The following is a 22,152-nucleotide window of genomic DNA, read 5'->3' as shown; positions in this document are numbered from 1 at the left end:
TACGTATAATTTATTGGTTTTTTTTTTAAATTTATTTATTTTTTTTTTTTTTATAGATAAATTAAAAAGTCATTACTTTTTTGGGTCTGCCAATTGGGTCGATTCTTTTATTTTGTCGATAACTTTTACGTTCCAGCAGATTTGGTCGAGGAACGGCTATTTTCACCTAATATCATGTCCTTTTTCCATGTGAGTGTCCACACAGGAAAACATCACCTCAAAGATTGTATTTTTTATACATTTTATTGTTTCGCGCAGTGACCTAATTTGCACGCATTCGAATAAAGACACGTAACAGCGTATGTTATAAAAACTATAAAAAATCGAAGTAAGTCCATAAAAAAAAAAAAAAAAAAAAAAAAAAAAAAATTAAAAAAACTACAACCCCCATTACAACCATATTTATTTTTGATAGACTATAAGCGAAACGAAATAGATCAAAGGTAAAAAAAAAAACAGAACCAACCCCGTGTAAATGAAATTGTAACACACGAGCGATCGTCCGTGCCCTGCAACAGGATAAAAACGAATAAATCGCGCCCTCGTATACACACACACACACACGTCCCCCAATGTAATCGCAACGGAGCATGAAAGCAAAGAGGCCCGCCATATAGGTACAGGGTGGGTGCAAGATAAAACAGCAGCAGCAGCAAAGAGTCGAAGAGGAGGCAGCTACAAAAGGAGGAGGGGCACACGGGCACAGCGAGAAATAAAAATTCCGGAAGAAACAAAAAAATCTCCCCAGCGAGAGAGAGAGAGATAAAAAGTCATAGATAAACAAATGGATAAGGAGGCCTGGGCCCCCACCCCCTCTCTCTTCGAGGGCGCAGTAAATAGAAAGGGAAAAAACAAAAGAGGGACCGAGATATACATATATATGCATGCATCCGTATGTAACCCCCTGTACACACGTACATCGATATGCAGAAGGAAACTGAGAGGGAAAGATGTAAAAAAAAAAAAAAAAAGGAAAATATATCCTCAACCCCTTATACGAAAAAGTTAAAAAAAAAAAAAATTTATTCTCATATATTCAGATATGTTGGAGCTGTGTCTAGGCACCGGGGGAGGTTCCACCCACATATATGATACAACATAAATATATACATATACAACCATGGCCACAAGGTTAAGCAAAGTTGTACATATTTATATATCTGACCCGCGCGTGTATATGTACGGCGACGCTGTATGCAATATACCCAGAGAGTGGGAAAAAGTCTCTCGAACGGCGCGCAGCGTGTAGAAAAGAGCGGCTCTCCTTGTCGACCGAAGGGGGGGGGGAGAGAGAAAAAAAAAGAAAAAAAAGGGCTAACGCTCGCGAGAGTAAGCAAGCAAGTATATATATATACGTACAAGTACCGGGATAGGTCCTGGTGGTGTACGGAGCTTTGAGTACGGCGGGGGTGGAAGTAGCAGCACCGCGACCCGGGGGAACGCGGTAGGCATCACATATAGAGGTTCCGCAGAGGGAGGAGGGTGTAAGAAAAAGACGGACTCTCTCTCTCTCTCTCTATGCTCTTTTGTAATACTTGGAGGTATAGGCATGTATATACTTGCTCTTAAGTTAAAGAAGAGGAGAGACGTACGGAGAGGTGGTGGTGCATTGCAGCAGAAGAGAGGAAGATGATGATGCCGCTGAGAAGAGAGGGGGGGGGGAAAGGGACACATGGGCTGTGTGGAAGGAGAGGACATGCAAAGGAGGAACGGGGGAGTAATAGAGGTAAACAAAGAGGAGGGTCCAGGGGGGAGGATCGTACCGGGAATTTCGAGGAGGAGAAGCCGGGAGATGTAATAAGAAGGGGGGGGGAAGGGTACACCGTATACAATGTATATACCTGTATGTTGTGGCAGGCTCTTGGATAGGACGGGGCCTTACCCTTTCCTCCCCTCCCCCCTTCCCCGATTCTACCCCGTGGATATACCGCGGCGGGGCGCGTGGAGAAAAATTGAGCTGTCTCGAAGGTTTCCCTGGATTTTCTTCGATTCGCGAGCTACGTGGGATGCACCCACCGGAGATGATATTCCAATAATGTCGGAAATTTTATAATTGGCTAGTATTTGCCGGGAAATCGCTCAATTTAGAATATTCATCCGGGGAAGGGGGGGGGGAGTGGTCGACGGGATCTTCCGGATGGAGGGAATCGTTTTTTTTTTTTAGAGACGAAGAAGATTGATTTTTATACCATATTAATAATCACGTAAGTGAGTAGGTATCTGCCACGGGTGCTGCTCTCAGGGACAGTTCTCCCGGACAAATGAAAATCGAGGAGGGTACGTGAAAAAAAAAAACAAAAAAAAAACAAAAAAAAACAAAAAGAAATAAAGAGCACACGAAAAGCACGAGTTGAAGAAGAAGAAGAAGAAGAAGAAGCGCGGGGGAGACATAGTCCGAGGGAGAAATAAAAAGAGGAGGTGGAGAGAGGGACGGAAGATGCCCGAGTGGAGGAGTAGGTATATACACACAAGTACTTGTGTATCGGTACGGCTGTGCGCAGTAGGGCCCAAGAGAGTCAAGGGGGGCCCAAACACAGAGAGAGAGAGAGAGAGAGTGTGGAGGAGGAGGAGGAGGAGGTAAGAACGTCGACGACGGGAAAAGGAGCGAGCGAGCAAAAGCTATCCGGCGAGTAGCGAGTCGCGGCGCGCGGGTAACCCACGTGCTCCCTAGCGCGGCCACATTGCACATAGCCACGGTGTATATAGGAGTGTAGCGCGTTATGACCCGGATGTTAGATTGCAGCCGCAACAGCAGCAGCAGCAGCAGTTTCGCGAGAAACCTGTGCGCCAGCAGCCGACCCGGATGTACCGCTGTTACCCGCGTGGCAGGCCGGAGCAGTTTATCTTGCAACGCCGGCAGTCGTTCACTCATCGGCCGCTAATGTTGTCCATCCCCGTTGGCGCCAAAGCCCCTGCCGCCTCTGCCATCCGTTACGCCGTTGGCCCGGCGAAATATGTTCAATCGGTAAGTGTGACCGGTATGGTGTGCTTTCACATACTCACACACACACACACACACACACATACTTACACTTACACACAGTGAATCGTGTGATCGATGACCGAAGAATGATCGGCAAAGGACGGGTCGATCACCCCCACCCCCCCTCCCATGCTTTTTACTCCTCTTTGAGGTCCAGCCACCCCCTCCAACCCCCCGAAAAAAACGTGCTCTTTGTTGCTTTGGACTTATTTTGTGGTGTGCCGAAAAAGTGCATAGCGGATCGTGCCATCACCTCTCCCCCATCCCTTTCGCGCCCGTTGAACGGGACGGGGGTGGTTGTTCGTACAACACCGGCGAGTTTGGGTGCTTCGATGCGACGATCGCATGGTTCGATCGGTGTATCGCTGTGGATCCCGAGTGACACGATTTTTAAGTTGATGCTTTGCAACAATTACAGGACGATCTTTCGTAAGTACGCCGTTTATTGATACCTACGTGATGAGCATTTTTTGGCACGATTTTCGTCGATCGATCTCGAAACCGATTTTTGTTTACTATTGGAAAATAAAAAATGAAATAAAATAAAAAATAACGTGCGTACACGAGGCGTAATCATGACTTTCGCGAGGTATGCGCCTATAATAACAACAATCGACGAAAATTGCCGTTCAATCTCCATTAAATGTAATGATAAGCCGTACTCGCACGGCTCCGCCTAAAGACACTTATTTTCATTTTTACAATGTACACCGCATTTAAGTGTGTATACATATCGTAAATTTGTAGTTTTTTTTTTTTTTTTTTTTTTTTTCAACCGTAATGTTATCTCTTCATCGCGTGGATACGATGTCGTGTGTCCATCGCCTCTTCGGATAATCGACCGATACAGCGATCAAAAAATCAGTTTTCCATTCAAACGTAAACAAAGGGGGGTAGTTTTAGTGGCTGGACCTAAAGAGAAAAAACAAAAACAAAAAAAAAAACGCGCGTGTGTGTCGTTTGGAGCGAAGAAGGAGAGGAAGGAAAGAGACGAGGAATAACCGCGTGTGCCCATTTGAAGGATAGATGCGAGCAAATCGACGAAAGGTGCGAGCAAATTGCGAAGGGACCTGATAAACGCGGAGATCGCGAACCTGAGAGATCTCCTGCCGCTACCGCCCTCCACGCGACAGCGGCTCTCGCAGCTACAGCTGATGGCGCTCGTCTGTGTCTTTCTCAGAAAGGCAAATTACTTCCAACACGGTAAGATCATCTCTTTTGCTCTCTCTCTCTTTTTGTTTTTTTTTTTCTTTTTTCAAAACCAAATTTGTTAATTCCTCTGTTTGTTGCTGTGACGTGAGATGTTTTTTTTCTTCTACTCGCGTTTTTTGACGAGTGTGTACAAACGTTTGTCAGTCAGCGTCTAGTCTCAAGTAGATGTAGTCCGAGTATGGTAAGACGGCTCGTCTGGATTTTTTTTTTTTTTTTTATAAATCCAATGACGTGTTATACCTACCATTGACATAATTATTGTTGCACGTTTCACACTTTTGTTTGTACACTTTTTTAAAACATTTGTCAGTCGGCATCTAATCTCAAGTAGATGTGGTCCGAGTATGGTAAGACGGCTCGTCGGGATTTGTCCATTTTTTCCAAATCCAATGACGTGTTGTACCTAACGTTGAAAAAGTTATTGTTACACGTTTCACACTTTTTGTTTGTATACTTTTTAAAAATTTGTTTCAATGGAAACAACAAAATCACTACCTACTGGGTATTTCGACGGGAATCGCCAGACCTGATGCTTCTGCAGATAAAATACACTTATAGGTACACAAAAACCACTGATACGGAGAAAGGTGACAATATTCGCGTCAACGAATTAAATGGCATCGATTGTTCAAAATGTGTGTGTCGGCACGTGGCGTGGGACACGCGTACCGTGGGAAATGGCCTATACAGTATTGAGTGGGCCCGTATGTATATCGGGCACCCTCGTGTTTCTTCATTTACCAAAATGTCCGAGTAAATAATTGCTCTTACGTTAAGTAATCCAATTAAAAGTTTTTTTTTTTTGCTCACTTTAACTCATATAAGGATTGCTTGAAAAACAAATGTTTAGTTTTTTTTATATATACACAACGTGTTGCAATTTTTTACGAATAAAGTGAATCGTGTTAAAAAAAAAAAAAAATTAACTAGTCAAAAATCATGACGGATCTTACTCCCTAGAAAGAAAGTAAGTAAGCCAAGTAGGTATACTCTCGGACAACATTTGGAACAGCTGGGCGCGAGGCCTTTGTAAACACATACACGAGTATCTAAGCGCAGCTGACCGCGTTGTGGCACGGTTTTTCGCACGACCGATTCATGCAGGACCCGCGCGCCCAACTCCCTCGGCTGCTGGTTCCTCAATTCCCTTTGTAATCTCATCGGGGCACATTTGTCAATGTCTCCTCTTTTTTTGCGTTTGTTGTCAATTAAATGACACGAAAAGTTGGGGAAAAAACAAACATGTACCCATGTGTTTTGCAGTTTGTGCCTCTGAGAATGGCATAATAGGATCTTTTAATCAACAATAATCACTAAAGATGATAAAAAAAATGTTTAAATAAAAAAAAAATTATTCAATACCGATTTCGACATTTTTCAAGCAATTTTTATCATTTGACAATTTAGGCTGATACTCTGAGTTGGGTTTTACAAATCTAAAAAATGTTTTCATTCGGACACACGCGTACAGTAACTTTTTTTTTATCCTTACTCGAGTCTGAAACCATTGTAGTTTCCTAATCATTGTTCTTGCAATAACGTTTCGAACTTTTTTTTGTTTTTTTTTTTTTTTTTTTTTGTTTAAAAGTATTGCAAAGAGAAGAAAAAAAATAAGCTTGTTTCACAAAAAATGTGCGCAAGCGTTAATGATACCTTGAAAAAAATATAAATATTTCGTTTCCACAAAAACGCGTAACATAATCATAGAAAATTCAACGTTAGCGAGCCCGGCACGATTGCTCTTTACACAGTGAGTCTCTTATCCCGGGCGCGCGTGCCTATAATTATCAACCCTAATCACAGTATTTATCGGCGTCAAGCTGGGAAAGGCGCAATTTCGCGTGATTAGCGAAACCGCGCTTTGCGAATTGTACACGGAAAAAAAAAGAAAAATGGAGAGAGAAAAAAAAAAATAAAAGTAAATAAACGTAATGCCTGTAAAATAATGACGTAAGCGTTTTACAAAGTCTCCGAGTGGAGTGACCTCCTCACTCCGTGTTCTCATCCTCCTTTTGGGATGAGTCTTTAGCGCGCTACTCTTCCTTCCATGCAGCTTCCTATAGTCATCCAAAGCATTTTGGACCCTCGGGCTTGGGAATCTTTGGATAATTGCTCACTGCGAGATAAATGTTTAACGGAACCGAATATTTCTTTCCTTAACCGGCTAATGTATAATTTCAAAAAAAACGCTGGCAATTTTTTTTTTTTTTTTTTTTTTTTTTCATGAAATAGCTGTCAGTAGTCATACGATCTTTATTGTCGCATAAAACGATTGAATTTCGAAAACATTTAAATTCTTTTGCGACGCTGTAAAAGTCTAGAACTGGTAATAAAACTATGCTGTTTAGATAAAGCTTTACCGAAAAAGTGTAGTAAAATTTTGAAATAAAATACCAAAATATTTTTTTTTATTTTTAAAATTGTATACCCCGCTTACGGTGTTTACAGTCTTTTGAAGCATTTTAGTACCGATTTCAAACATTATTTTCAATTTGTCTCTAAATTCCAAGGTTTTGAACGTAACAGAAAAAAATGAGAGATAAAAATGACTGTCCTACATACAGGTGTGTCTCGATAACTCAAAGTTTTTTTTTTTTTCGACGCAATCACTCGTACAATACAATAATATATATCCTTTTATCCCCCAAGTTAATTACAATAATCTTCAACAACAGCAACAACAACAACAATGAACATCATACCACGATAATGATAACGCGTCACCGATTTTTCAGCGAATCACATTAAAATGTATTAATCTTGCCATCAATCTCTCTCTGGGGGAGAACGAAATAGCGTCGGGAGTAAAAAGAAAAGAAGGTCCAGCACGTACGGGCTCTCGGACACCAGTGCCCCCCCCCATCCCCCATCCACCCTTTATGTTTTCCCCCCGACATAGAGATCCGACGAGTATAAGGTATGTATATACATACATATAAAGGTATAGTAGAGGAGGAGTCGAGAGCGCCAGGCCTAAAGTTCGACGCCACTATAATCCGGGGGAAAGAGAGAGAGAGAGAGAGAGAGAGAGAGGGATCCTCCACTACTTAGGCGGTCATTGTTTATAAGCTCGATGAGGATGAGGCAGGGAAAAGAAAAGCTCGAGCGCAAAAAGTATCCTCCTCCGGTGGTGTCCCTCGCCCCTCCCGTGCAGGCGCTCTCATCTCGTCGTCGTCGCAGGAGAGCGAACGAGTTGAGATAAAAGGCATAAGGTACGAGAAAAGAAGCGCACAGAGCCTCCCTCCCTCCCTCTCTCTCACTCTCTCACTCCAAGGAAGGTAAGACGTAAGAAGAAGAAGAAGAAGAAGAAGTACAGAGCAAAAGGAGCATGAGGATGAGGATGAGGCGAGAAGCCATAGCAAGGACTCTCTCTCTCTCTCTCTTTTTTTATCTGTATATATACACATGAAGCGCGCGCGCGCGCGCCGGCGGTCGCGAGGGAGGCAAAGTTAACCGCTCGGAGCAAGCATCGGAGAGAGTACAGCAACGAAAGAGAGAGAGAGAGAGAGAGAGAGCATTCGAACCCTGCGAGGTCCGTCCGAGTACCTATATGTGTGTGTGTGCCTTGTACCTACAGCGAATGAGAGAGAGAGAGAGAGAGCGAGTCCTAAGCGCGAGTTCCGGGTGATCCGCTGACCTCTCGGCCTCTGCAACAACACTCTCACGCTCCTGTAACCCATACTCCCCCACCTCTCTCTCTCTCTCTCTCTCGTTCCCTTACTTCTCTCCTTCGCTCCCACATACGAGGCGCTGGCAAGGGGAAGGGGGGCAAAGGGGCTCTCTCTCTCATGATATGTGTATACGTATTTTTACGTATATACACATATATAGGGGCTGTTGCTCGCGTACAACGTTATAACTTATATGTACTTACTTTTTACCACTACCACTACTACTACTACTACTACTACTAATCCTATTTATAAACATATATAAGATATAGATACGACGGTGCTATCTCTCCCCCACATACCGAAATATGTGATATATATTTATACACACATAGTTACAATGTACACCCGCGTTCACTCGGTCGCTCTTTTAATCTTGTACACTATACATATTTATATACTACTCATAGAGATATTGTGTATACCCTCCATCACAAATACCGGAGACTATGATATATATAACAAGGCGTTGTATTTGTTTTTTCATTCTTGCGTATGATATACACACACACCTATACGTATAACTTATATCTGAGGGGGTGGAGAGCTAATATTGTATGGGAGAATGTGTCGAACGAGCGCTAATTATTATTATTTTTTTTTTCACAACTCACCCTAATTGTACGTGTATAGATACACATCCTTAAACGTCGGCGAAAAAAAAAAAAAAAAAAAAAAAAAAAAAAAAAAAAAAAAAAAAATATGCAGAGAGTGACAGATAGATATTATATCCGTTTTTACGGGACATGTAAACCTCTGTCTACACAAACGTATGTATATAAGCTCGCGGATGGGATAACACTATATATTTATACCTATACATACTACTGCTACTATTACTATTATACAACTACTATAGCGTATACCCGAGTGTATATATAAGTATACAGGTATGTATATGGTCGAGTCGATGCACACACGGCCTCCGGGACCCCGGCCGGCAGAGCGGCGCCTTTGCCCCCGCTTTGCGCGACCAATCATCATCCATTCAGCTACTCTTCCCTCAGATTGGCCGAAATTCGATGATTAATACCTTACCTAGCTCATCGTATACTTGTACTTTCCGAGGAACATATACACGTACACGTATACGCGTGTATCATGTGTATGTGTACCCTATACTCGCAGTAGTAATGTAGACGACAGAGCCGGGGGGGTGGTTATAAGGATCGAGAGAGGGTGTATATACCACATACATGCATCACGTATCCATGGGCTGCTTTTTCCGTGGGAAAATAAACCGATATCTTAATAGAGCCTTTGCTCTCTCTCTCTCTCTCTCTCTCTCTCTCTCCCAACAACTCTACCGCTCTCTGTTCTCTTTGTTGGATGACATGATTATTCGAGAGAGAGCTATGGGGTTGTGGGATTTTTTTTTTTTTTTTTTTTTTTATAAGCGCGTGGGGGCAACCGAACCTTTTTGCGTGAGATCGTGACGTTTGTTTAGCGGCAAAAAGAGTGTGCTGGTTGTTTTTTGCGCTGAAATGTTTTGTTTGGTACGTAATGACGATGTACCCACCATATAAAGCAGGGGGTATAATTTTGGTGGAAAGGATCGTTACAGTACTCGAGTTTTCTACGACTCATCCGCGGGGGCCATTATGCTTGTGGAAGAGGGAAAAAAAAAAAAGAACTTTTGACTCGCGTATTGCGCCGTGAGTTGGGGATGGGAAGAAAAAAGCAGTCGAAAGCAATATTATTGACCAGATCCGACGCTGAGGGCGAATACTTGGAAAATTAGATCCCTATACAGCGACAAACTCTCTCGTTACCTCTTTGACGATACGTTACGAGAAATAAGCTGCTGTAGGTCACTTGGGTTGTAACAGCGAGGGACAAAATGTATATTTCTCGTATATTAATTTTTGGATTGTTTTTTGTTTGCAGTGTTAAAAAACGACCACGAATCCACAGGCATGCCAACACCCAACATTGGATTCTCAAAGGTGAGCGCTTTTTCTTTTCCAAACAGTATAAACTAACTATGATCGGGCTTTCTCTTACATATTATATCAAAGACACACGAAACAGTCGAAAGTAAGTGTCTTGAATAAAGAAAAAAAAAAAACAATCAACTTTTATCTTGTCCAACAATAAGTTTGGTTGTTAATTTAAACGCTGCTCTCGAGGACATGTACCCAAGCCCAAAAGGCCCGTAAAACCAGTAAGTAAAACAAACAAAACAAAGGAAAATACCCCCAACGCTCCTTTCTCTCTCTCTCTCTCTTTGCTCCTCCGGAAAACCATCACGATAACAGTATCGTTCCACTTTGACGCGTTTTATTTCCCTCCCGTATGTTGATTTTATTTTTTTCTGTATCTCTTTAATGACGCTCGGTAAAATTTTTACCGTCTTTTTCCTCCTTGCCTCCATCCCCTCACCCCTGCCCTCTCGCTATCATAGCTTCTGCCATTGCACGCCAATGTATGCCGCTTGTCCTCTTGCGTCCCATGTCCCGTCGCGTGGGCGTCTATAGGCTCTCTGTATTTTCATTTTATTTGTTGACCTCGAAAAAGAAAAAAAAAGAAAAAACTAGCACACCAACGAGAGTCCTCTGATCTATACTTTTCAGGCCATGTCCGGCTTCATCATGATGATGACTCAACAGGGCAAGCTGCTGTACATATCGGAAAATGCTGCCGAGTACCTGGGACACTCGATGGTAATACAACCACATAGTAATGATAACCAACGCCTGGCAAACGGCACAGCCAAGATAATCGTTACGTGCAAAAAAAAAAAAAAAAAAAAGAAATGTGCACACATACGATTTCTTTTTTTCGCTTTTACGAGCTTTAAAGATAATTATTTTAACTATTAAGACGAGTCGTGCGTGTTATCCGTAAAGTTTGCATTTTCCGTACTTTTATTACTTGTTTTTTTTATTTTTTTTTTATGATTTTACAGAGTTATACATAAAAGTATCGTTTCAAAAGCTACCGCATGTTTCGGGCGAATAAAGGTCCTGAAAGTTCAATGGCTATTCAGCGGACCCGCTGCAATTATCAATATTTCAATTACGACGGCCAATGCCATAAATAACGATGATTTTTAAAACGGGACGAACTCGCTTATGCGCGTGTGCGATACGCGTATCATTGAATGCACGCGCTTCACGCCGTATGCGAAACGATTTGCGGAGTTAATAGCCGCCGACTGAAATTAATCGCGCGAGCGAGATTTAAAATCCTAGAGCGCGATGCACCTCGGGGATAGCACGAAGCAACTCTCGGTGGTGTTTGTTATTTTTAATTATGCAATGGTTTTAATATTACACCCCTCGGGGGGAGGGGGGGATGTCAGTATTGTATTTATTGCGGTTGGCAGTTTTAATCATAGTACTTTGGTGAGGTGTAAAAAAAAAAAAGAAACAAATAATTTTCCAAAAGTATTTTATGAGCGTGCTTCGTGTCCCTCTGTACCTTGAAATGTAGCGTTGCATATGGCAAATGCACATCTACAGCTGCGAGCGCGTGGCCGGGCAATCAAGACGCGACGAGTATACTTTTAAATTGTAGTGCCGGTACTAAATTTGCCTTGATTAGATTGCATTATCCTCGTTGCGATATGAAAGATTTTTACACCCAAGAGATAAAAAAAAGCCAACCAAACGTTTTAAAAATACTTCTATTATTTTTTTATTTTTTTTTTCGTTTTCCTTCTTTTTCGACGTGGATTTTTACAATATCCTTGCACAAAATTTTTTAGTAAAAGTACTTACACCCTCGTTTGTGCTCGAATGACGATGAAATCGCAACGAGTGAGGTGAAATAAATAAATTAAAAAAAAAAAAAAAAAAAAAAAAAAAGTAATAATAATTGTACGCGCAGGAGGACCTACTGATCCACGGGGACAGCGTTTACGATGTCGTGGACAAGCAAGACCACATGGTTATACAGAACCAGTTGGCTAGGAGCGTGCCGAGCTCGAGCGACGACCGGCGATTGTTCCTCTGCCGCATAAACGTGTCGCGGAACTCGCGCCGGCAGCTCCGTTTCGGGGATCAAAAGGTAACAGCCACAACCGCCCGTTATTGATTTTCCCCAAGTGACGTTGGTTTTCAAAACGACAGGTCGTACTGGTAGAAGGGCATTACTTGCCGTTCGTGCCGCTCTGCAATCGCAACGAGTCGGTGTTTTTGGCGTCGTGTACCCCGGTCGTTTTGCCCGAAACGCGGGAGAGCGTCGTGCAGGGCGCGACGAATATCTTCACGACGATACACTCGATGGACATGAAATACCTGCACATCGACAAAACGTGAGACAACCCTTACTGGATTTTCTTTCTTTCTTTTTTTTTTTTTTTTTTTTTTTTTTCATGGATTTTCAAAATAATGACAATTGCATCTTGTACGAAAACTGCTCTTCTTCAAAAATATGTTTGGTTTTTTTTTTTTTTTAAGTATTTTGTTGGGCAGTTAATATTTTACATGTTTTTTTAATTATTTTTTCAAGTTGTGCGCTGAAGTAGTCATAAAAGTGCATCGCTAACACAAGAACAACGACCCAACTAAATACTTGAAGAAATATGTATTTTTTTGTGTTTCAATCTCTATAATGTAAAGTTATAGCGAAAAATCGAAAAAACTTTCTTGATCGAAGAATGACAAAAGAATCGTACTTGTCGGTTCATCAACAAATTATTCAATGAAAATTGTATTTTTTTTTTTTTTTTTTTTTTTTTTTTCAAGACATTGTAATTAAAAAGAAAAAAAGCAAACATTACAAATAATATTCACAGCGCCGAAAGCCATATGGAATATAGTCGTTCGGAGCTCGTCGGTGTCTCCTGGTATAACCTTCTCCATTGGGATAGTATACGTACCGCGTACTGCAAGCACCAAACAGGTAGACCGGACATTACGATTGTCAATGTTGTTAGACAAAAATTTCACCCCTACGACTTTTTGCTCTCTCAGTTGTACAGTCCGATCAGGAAAGATCGGCAACGGCCCTGCTAAGGCTACAGAGTCGTTCTGGTCGGTGGTTTTGGATTCATTGCGTTTTACAAGTCAAGGACACGTCCGAAGAGTGCCAGCATCCTATTATCGTTTGTACCAATCAAGTATTAAGGTGAGTTTTTCATTTTTTCTTTTTTCACAGCTCATTTTACCCTCCGGTAAATATATTCAAGTGGATGAAAAAAAAAAAAAAAATCCATGAAAATGGTTCGTTCCAGTGAAAAAGAGGCTGAAATATTGCGCGCCAGTTCCTGGCTGTATCAGTATTCGTCGCAGACAAAGTTCACGTACGGCGTGTGTCCGACTAGTCTGCCTATTACCGCGTCGTCTCAGCCAACGCCAACCCAAGCCCCCCAGCAACCGGTCCCTCATCTGCCGCACGCGGACATGGTCCCTTACAGTACCGAAGCGACGTCGGACTACAACAACGGCAGGCCACACCTGCTCCCGAGTTTACCTTACAATTCGCAGCAGCACGACATACCCGAGCTTGGAATGTCACCGTACCACCAGCCGATGGACGATGGGCACGTCGTCGCCCCCTGGTCCAAGGAACGCACGCACGTCAAGCAGGAACCTGCTGAGGTCTTTTTTTTTTTTTTTTTTTACTTTCCATTGATTTTTTAGTTTTTATCGTGACATGCATATAGGTGTGATGTATATAGTAGGTATTGAATTTGCAAGTCGTGTCTCGATTGAAAGAAAAACAGAAAACACCAAATGATCAAAAGTCCACTTGATACGGTACACCTGATCGTATATATCGCGCGTGTGTATGTTCACGTAGGTGTACAGCGACGCAAGCGTTCATCGAGGGCCACCGCGAAATCACCCATCGGTTCACGGACCGGAGACCGAGACCGCCGAGCCTGTCGACATGTCCATCAACAACAGCGCGCCCGAGCCACACCACGAGCGACACCTCATGCACCACTGCCCCAACACCAGTGGGGAGTACTGCCCGTGCAAGGCCCATTTGCCGGTTGTGAGTATATTTATACACGTGTATATTTAAATATAAGTGGTTTTTTTTTTTTTTTTTTTCCTTTTTCATCAATCCCTCGCATAAATCGATGGTCAGGTCGAGCACAACAACAAGAGCCCGAACCGTGGCTCGTCCATACCGTCGAGCGTGCCCTACTTACGTCCGAACAGCAAGGCGCTCTCCCACTACCTCTCTGGACAGCAATCGCCGCAACGACACCACCACCAACACCATCACCAACAGCAAGCGTCGCTGTCGCCGCAACAGCACCACCAACAAATGTCACCGGTAATGGCACCCAGCCCGGACGGCAACAACGGTGGCCTCAAGTACAACATCGTCGATTTGGACAAACTTGGGCACAATCCGGCGCCCCCGGAGCCGGCCCACATGTACGGGGGAGGACCGTCGCCACATCACGCCGTTCACCCGCAGAAGCGGCACTCGTCGTTTCTCTTGCTCCACCATCAGGCCAAAGCCACGGGCCAGCCGGGCGCCGATGAACACCCGTGCCTTGCCACCAATACCGATGACTCGCCACACCACCACCACCACCACCACCATCTCGCTCTACACCACATGGTGAGAGCTTTATTTATTTCGTTTTTTTTTTTTTTTCAAGAACGAATAATCTTACACATTGGTTTACCCGAAAACAAAATTTTCTTTCCTACATTGCCATTATTTTAAATACAATTTAGTTCGAGTTTTTAAGTATTAAGTACCATTTTGATCTCACTCGTGCTCTTTCAAAACTCCTACGGTGCAGTCCATTCGTTTAACCGCGACTACAAAAAAATAAAGTAGAATGTGTCTGCTTTGATTTCACCGATTAGTAGAAAAAGCCGTGACTGGACAGACATGGGTACGAACAAAGTATAGCCTGTACGTGAATCTTTTTTTTTGTTTTTTGTTTTATATTACACCTCAATTCTCTTGTACGGCACTCATAACAGAGGTATATTGAATTGTTCGATAAGATAAACGAGTTGGAGGTAAGGTTTGATATTTTCGATGAAACTCGTCCGCATTGAAATCATCCGGTTGTGGCATGAGAACACACACGAAGCCTCCTCGCAATCGAGTTGTAGACGTACATTTTTCAAAAATGTAGTAAACACTAATGCACCACGGATACTTTTGTAAAACAGTCGTATGGCTAAAAAACCCCGATTGAATCCAAATAAATATGAAATATCGTAAGGATGAAAAAAAAAAAAAAAAAAAAAAAAAATGATAAAACGAACGCAGGAGCAGTGGACGAGCCCGGCCGGTGGGAACTCCGCGGTGTCGATACCAGTGGCCGGAGGGGCCCAGGCGATATGGTCGGACTGCGGGCTGCAGAGGGTACCGGACGTCGTGCACCAGGAGCTCAGCCCGTACATAACGACGCCAACGACGCCGGCCGATCCCGCCGACGACTCGTCCGAGCACCGTACCCCCGAGACACCTGCCTCGGTCTTCAACTTCGACTGGCCTGGCGAGCAGCATGTGCCCAACTTACGCGTCCTCACCTTTCGCAACAGTAGCTCGTCGGGCCTCGTCTCGCCCGTGGCCGGTTACCTCGAGCCGAGGCGGCCGGCCTTGCAGGAGGTCCAGCCCATAACGCTGCAGCTGCCGAGGAAGAAGAATTTCCACGCCGAGGCGAGCGGCCATCGGGACTATGCCAAGTGAGCCGAGCAGGCTAGTTATTTATTAATTTATTACTATTATTATTACTTTTATTTTTATCTTTTATCTTTTATTATTATTTTTATTAATAATAACATCGTCGTGCTATATTTTTCGTTTGTTTGCGCGTGTGTATAACGTCGTAGTGTTTTTACCACTTACTTCTCGTCGTTCCTTATTTTTATGCGTCTGCAGCCTTTTTTTTCGGTTATAGTTTTTTCATCTCTCTTTGACCTGCGTGTAGTTCAAAGCTGAAAAATTGGTGCTCGGAGCCAAAAGCTGGAAAAAGAGTTTTCTTACTCCGTGCGCAATGTATTTTGATCATTGCCATCTCTGTGTGTACAAAGGAAAAGCTTTTTTTCTTTTTTTTCCGTGAAAATTGAAAATTAGTTCGTGATACTGCAAAACAAAGTGTTTGTTTTGATCGTTTTTTCATTTTGTGTATATAGAATAACAAAAACAAAAAAAAAACCATGAATTGTAAAACAAGTCATTAATCACTTGAAAAAAGTATCAGTGACAAATCAAACTTTGTGGGTTTCGTTGTTCCCACTAATTTTTTTTTCTCTTAGTGTGATATTTGTTGTAGTGGAGTGGTTATTGTAATATAGATTCTTAGTGCCGTGAAAATTCGATCCTCGCAAGTCTGATCCATCTTGATTTTTTGGTTGTCATTTTGCCGGTATTGTCTCTTGAACTTATTTTTTAATTAATCAATTTAAATGTAATTCGTTTGATGAATGGAGATGCAAAAATACATGTCAAAATAATACCCTGAATGACAATAAAAAATTCTTGATTTGATGGTTGTATTAATTCCGTGTAGATAAATAGTTGCCAATTTGTAAAGAAATAATAATTATTGATAGGAAAAAATGTGTGATTATAAAATAAAGTGTAATAATTATTCTTCAGCATCAGCCTTTACTCGAGGCGTGATACTATAGTAGATGTGTCATACAGTTAAGCCAAGGTGACAGTAAAGAGAAAAAAAAAAAAAAATTATTATTTTAGTTTCTCAACGAGAAGACTACGTGTGTTGTTTGTACTTTCAGTTAGCAAAGCCACAGCTACATGCAATTTTTTTTAAGGTTTTTCTTAGTAAAAAAATTTTTATGAGATGTTTTAAATTATACTGCATTTACATTCGAGTGTCCATTACCATAAATATTAAAAAACACCAGTACAGTATTGTTAATGAAGATTGTTCCTACGATACTTAAAATTTGTGTGAGCTTTAGTTTCATCGTAAGCATTCAGATAATCTGGGCGTACAAAAAACATCCGAAACTCTCAAATGTAAACTTCATCAGTGCATCATTTAAGCGTTTGAATTAAAAACGTGCAGTGTATTCCATTTTTTAAATATATTATATGCATCAATTATGTAACATTTTTTTTGTCAATTCAAAATCATTAGAATTAAAAGGAAACAAATTGTGGTATTAAGGCCAAATTTATATTTATACATTTATTGTACGTAAAACTTATGAACGTCGATGTTTGTTTAAATAAGCTTCTCTGTCTCTCTCTCTCCCTCGCCAAACCTTAAATCTGCTCGCCAAATCTTTGTCTTACACTATTAATACTATACAACATATTACTCATGGCATATATATCTTCGTAAAAAAGAAAAAAAAAGGAAAAAGAAAAGTCCCCACGTGCGCTGTCACAGTTTTTTTTATCGTTCTCTCTACTCAATACTTTTATAATATTCATCGCGCTCTTCATACATGTAATTATTAATAAATTAATTCTTTTTTTTTTTTTTATAATACACCCAAGTTTTTTCTATTGAACACACAACACACGAACGCTTTTGCATTCAACCAACACACATGCACACTCGAAAGGTTATCGCCCTTTTCAAGCGCGACAACCTTAGCTTTTATCATCAAATTCCTTCGCACTGAAGTATCCTCGATTCTTTTTTTATAATTTTTTTTTTTTCTACATATAGGTACCAAATTTTTTTCGATACATCGATAGTCTTGATTAATCATACAGGAAAGCATTTGCTGAACGATAAAAAAATTATCTTTGACGAGCGGAGGACTATTCTTCTTTTTTTTTTTTTTTTTTTTTTTTTTTTTTCTTTTTGTTTCTGTCGTTTTCAGTGTTGCCACCTCAGAATCAATCGCTTCGTGTACAATGTATATGTATAATATATGCTAATGCGTCGTTAGTCTTTGATAAGAGAACGAAATGTGCCACCAAACGTTTTGTTTTCTTCTCCAGCTGCGCAATGCGCTCGTAACTCTGTCAAATCTCGTCCTAATGTACGTAATTGTATTTAAATCGACATGCTATGCGACGTGTATGTTGGTGTATTTTTTTCTCTTTCTCTCTCTCTTTTTTTTTTTTTTTTTTTTTTTTTTTTGCAATTTTTACATCCAAGTATAACACGCTTATTCAAAATTCATGGTCTTTGCAGCAATACACGGGGTTTCTTTAATTCATAAATCATGTGATCATTTCGATTCAAACAACCGCACCGCGGTATGTTGTGTCAATCATTGCACCGTATCATGAAATTTTTCCCCTCTTTTATTTATTATTATTTTTTTTTTCTTGTAAACAATCTAAATATATCATAGACTATATGTAGACCATCAAAATAATTATGTATAAATAAATATAAATTCTATACTCATTGTATATGTATATATAGATACACTCATCACCAATTTGTACAAATAACATAACGATCGAATGAGATTTCGATTAAACTAAATGACAATACGATCGGCGATATTATTATTATTATTATTATATGCTGCAGATGCGCTGCTCAGATCTATACAACACACGTCTTTTTCTCTTACCAGATTTATATTATATGTAAAAAGAAAAAAAAAATTAAGCGCTCGCTGCTATTTTTTTTTTTTTTTTTTTACCAAACGTCGATTAATAGATCAATTGTACAAAACAAACAAAAATCAATACAACACTGTCAAGCCATTTTAATTTTATCGCAATAAAAAATACTGTTGCAAACACGAAAAGTGAATTATATTTATCTTCTCAACCGCTATCCGCCCCTCGTTTTATAAATGATTATATTAATCTCACTTGTACGTCGCTTAATTTAAGTACATTGATTTTTTTTTCTCCTTCCTCTTTTTAATACAAACCAACTTAGGGATACATCTTCATAGAAATACTGATCAAGTACACGAGTCCATACAAAGTGCTTCGTCATCTCGAAAATGCATTGTTTACCGATAAAGGTTGAGCATTCGAATGGACCGAAACAAAGCGTGTATGATTTAATTTCCAAAGGTGTGTGGACTACAAGCATAGTGACAAGTTTTGTTCGAACCTCGCACAAACGGTTCATAAAAAAAAATTTTTTTTAATAAAAATTCTAGCGCTCCTTCCCTGCTCTTTCTCGTAGCGTTCGCTTTCTTTTTCATCCCTTGTATGTATACCTATATGTATGTATTTATGTACACAATAGCAGAGCAAAGAGCCGTCTTTTAATTCATTTTTTGCTCGTGTTAGCGCAAACTTTATTTTCTTACGCCACAATATTTGCTCGCTACTTTTACAAATTTTTTTTCATGAAGCATGTATACTCCGTGGCGTTGTACCTTTTTTTTTTTCCAAAAAATATCGAGCTTTCTTAAAAGCTCTTATACGCTTGAAAAAAGTATACGTCATGTGTGTAAATGTGATTTGATTTGTGTGCGTGTGTGTGTATTCATGTGGTTCCCGTAATCCGTATGAGAAAATAAAAGACGAGCAAGACAACAATGCGCGTAAAATTGCAGAAACAAAAAGTAAATAAGTTAAAAAAAGCAAAATAATCGACATTATGTTTTTTTTTCGACATAGATGATTTTTTATTTTATGCGCATGTATATATGCTCGTTTCATAGGTATTTTAACTATTAATTTCGTTATACAAATAATAGCTGATAGTTTTTTTTTTTTCATTCGTCATTCATTTCGTAAAAACGCTTTCTCGTGTATAAATAGTACAACTCGTGTGCTTTTATTTTTACTTTATTTTCTTTATATTTATGTCTGTTTATACTATTTGTAAATTGTTTTACATTTATATTATGTTTCTGATAATCATCGCAAAGAGCAAATTTTTTTTCTTATTTTATTTTATTTTTTTTTTCGTAATCTTTTTAGGTAATCTCTTTCGTCGTCTATCGGAAAAAATCGGCATGTGTCCATCGCCAAACCCGCTTCACGCGCAGAACACAATAAACTTTCTCGTAACCGTCATCATTGTCACGCGATTTTGTTTAAAAATTATTTTATCGTTATACATTTTAGAAATGCACTCTTTGTAGCCCACTCGCGATATTTATAGTTTTTAACGTTTCATCGTGATATTTTTTGTTTTTGTAAAACACTCGGTGACTACAAATATTTCGTTTGTTTATTTTTTTTTACTTTACTTATTATACTACACATCGATTGCTCGTCGTACTGCTGCCGCGCATACTTTTTATTATTTTATTTAAATAACCATCGTTTCCTTAATAGCGATTTTTTTTCTCCGTTAATTAATCTTAAATTGGTGATAATGTAAACCACGTATATAAACACAGACTGTAAAAACAATGGTATTTTATACAACTTTTTTTTTCATTTCATTTTTGTTTTAATTATTATGAATATCTCATGTATCATATGCATGTTATCGTACCAATATCAACGTATCAATGTTTATTTATATTTTTTAACCTTTTTTTTTCTCGCTTTATTATTCTTTCACGTAATACATCATTTTTCTTCTTCTCACCCCTCGCCCCACGTATTTATCTCATTTCAAATCATTGGCGTATTGGTATATGTGTGCATGATTGTGAAGCGTAGGGTGCGTTTGTGTACGATAACCTCGGAGCTTTTTAAAGCTTTAACATTTTCAGATGCATATATATATATATATATATATATATATATATATATATATATATATATATTCTTTATAAGTACCTAGGAAAGTGTTAGTAATCAAGAATGTAATAAATATTCTTTTTTATACGTTTACATATAAATAGCCAAGGTAAGTTAATTATATAAATATAGTTTTGACACATAAATAAATATATATTATACATTAACATCTATTTTTTCAATCATTGATTCGTTGTGACCCATGTCTTAGATACATAAGGACTGGTTTCTTATGATAGCTGTGATTAGTTGTGATTAATGTTGTTTAATAAAAGTTATTTATGCAAAACTTTGGGTAATATTAACTCGTCCGTTATTGTACACGCACGCAAATTCATAAAATTGTTGATCAAGTATAACTTCTCTGTTTGTGATGGTATATTTTTTTCTCGTGTTGTGCCATACTCTTCGATTGCAAACGCCACAAAACTTGTAAAACATTTTTTGTCATCTACGCGCTTTTATTTGGGTACATGATAACATTACGGCTCGTAACTTTGTATTATGTGTTAACTACACGTTTATGTTAAAGTTGGAAGCTTTGTAGGAAATAACTGCATAAGTTAGAACTAGTGTAGTACATGACACATCGATAATAGCAAATGACACTTTTTTTGTTGCATAAAAATGGTCTTGAGATTATTTGCCAAAAGAATATTTCTTTTATTGTTTTATTTTGAATGATTTATTTTATTGCACAAAAATTTTTTTTTTAATATTTGAATCCGTTAATAAAAACATGTATTTATATATATCTGTGGTTTATCTAAAACACGAAAATAGCAGTTTCAAGCAGTTCAAAAGTATAAAAGTTGAAAAAAATTTACTCATATTTACTCGATCCCCGTCGCTTATACATCCATATATATTTTTTTTTAAATCGATTATAATTTTTACCTAAATGTAAACGCACATTAAATGCTACATCTGATTGCTAGGAAGTACATGCGATTAAAAATATTATGGTGTGTTTACAAATAATACCATTCACTTGAATAAAGTACAAATTTAAAAAAACATCAATTTTTTAGTTTCATAAAAAAAAATTCATATAGATGTAATCATCACGACATAGTCTTATTTTAAAACAAACACGTAGAATAAATAAAATATTGTCTACAGTTTCGTTATTGAAATGGAATTTTTCATTTATAATTTTTTTTTCATGACCCCACGTCAAAATCAACTGGTATCCTTTTTTACAAATTGCGTACCTACTCGTGTATTGTACGTAATACTGTTTACCATGTTTATCTCATTCTTCTTAGTATCGATCGTTTTAATTCTCTATTATTATTTTTTGGCCAGTTAGACTAGACTATTATTAAACAATCTTGTTTTTTTACAACATACATATACATATAAATCCATGCAATGTTTGTTTTCTTATATCTCTTTGGCTTCACTTGTTTTTGAGTTTTTAAATCTACTGCTTTTTTTTTATAATACTGATATTATGTGTATGACTGTTCAGAAAAACGACGATATCATTTGAGTGTAAACTTGAATGGCATTTGAAATAAATTTTACTTTGATAATGGTGAATTTTATCAAATTTACTTGAAAAATGTATTTAAAACGTACAAAATATTATCGTGAAAGTTTAAATATTTTGTATGAAATTGTTTTTATGATATGTAAAAAATGCGTTTTAAAAAAAATGTCGCAAAACGAAAAATTTAACATCGTCATTTCAACGGCCATTCAAAATTCCAACTTTGCTCACAGTACAAAGATTTTTCAGTAGACAAA

At 39.0% G+C, this 22,152-nt stretch overlaps 1 protein-coding gene across 1 annotated transcript; it reads left to right on the top strand.

Moving 5' to 3' along the window:
- Positions 1 to 2,939: 2,939 nt before the first annotated feature.
- Positions 2,940 to 15,486, top strand: dysf (neuronal PAS domain protein dysfusion). The gene is made up of 12 exons (XM_014354726.2): positions 2,940 to 2,965; positions 4,005 to 4,186; positions 9,754 to 9,812; positions 10,440 to 10,529; positions 11,698 to 11,877; positions 11,940 to 12,124; positions 12,608 to 12,714; positions 12,786 to 12,939; positions 13,046 to 13,412; positions 13,615 to 13,812; positions 13,909 to 14,394; positions 15,064 to 15,486. Exons 1-12 carry the CDS (start codon positions 2,955 to 2,957, stop codon positions 15,484 to 15,486), a joined length of 2,442 nt encoding a protein of 813 aa, XP_014210212.2. The 5' UTR covers positions 2,940 to 2,954.
- The last annotated feature ends 6,666 nt before the right edge of the window (positions 15,487 to 22,152 follow it).

The sequence above is a fragment of the Copidosoma floridanum genome, unplaced genomic scaffold (assembly GCF_036245765.1).
Source record: "Copidosoma floridanum isolate Cflo_tuat_1 unplaced genomic scaffold, Cflo_Japanese_pri ptg000013l, whole genome shotgun sequence".
Classification (NCBI taxonomy): domain Eukaryota; kingdom Metazoa; phylum Arthropoda; class Insecta; order Hymenoptera; family Encyrtidae; genus Copidosoma; species Copidosoma floridanum.
Note: the sequence above shows the minus strand (reverse complement) of the source record. Positions and strands in the feature narration are given on the sequence as shown.

Coding starts and splice junctions, on each gene's coding strand:
- dysf (XM_014354726.2), top strand. Junction 12,125..12,607: donor TACCTGCACATCGACAAAAC/GTGAGACAACCC, acceptor TAATATTCACAG/CGCCGAAAGCCATATGGAAT. Junction 12,940..13,045: donor TGTACCAATCAAGTATTAAG/GTGAGTTTTTCA, acceptor GGTTCGTTCCAG/TGAAAAAGAGGCTGAAATAT.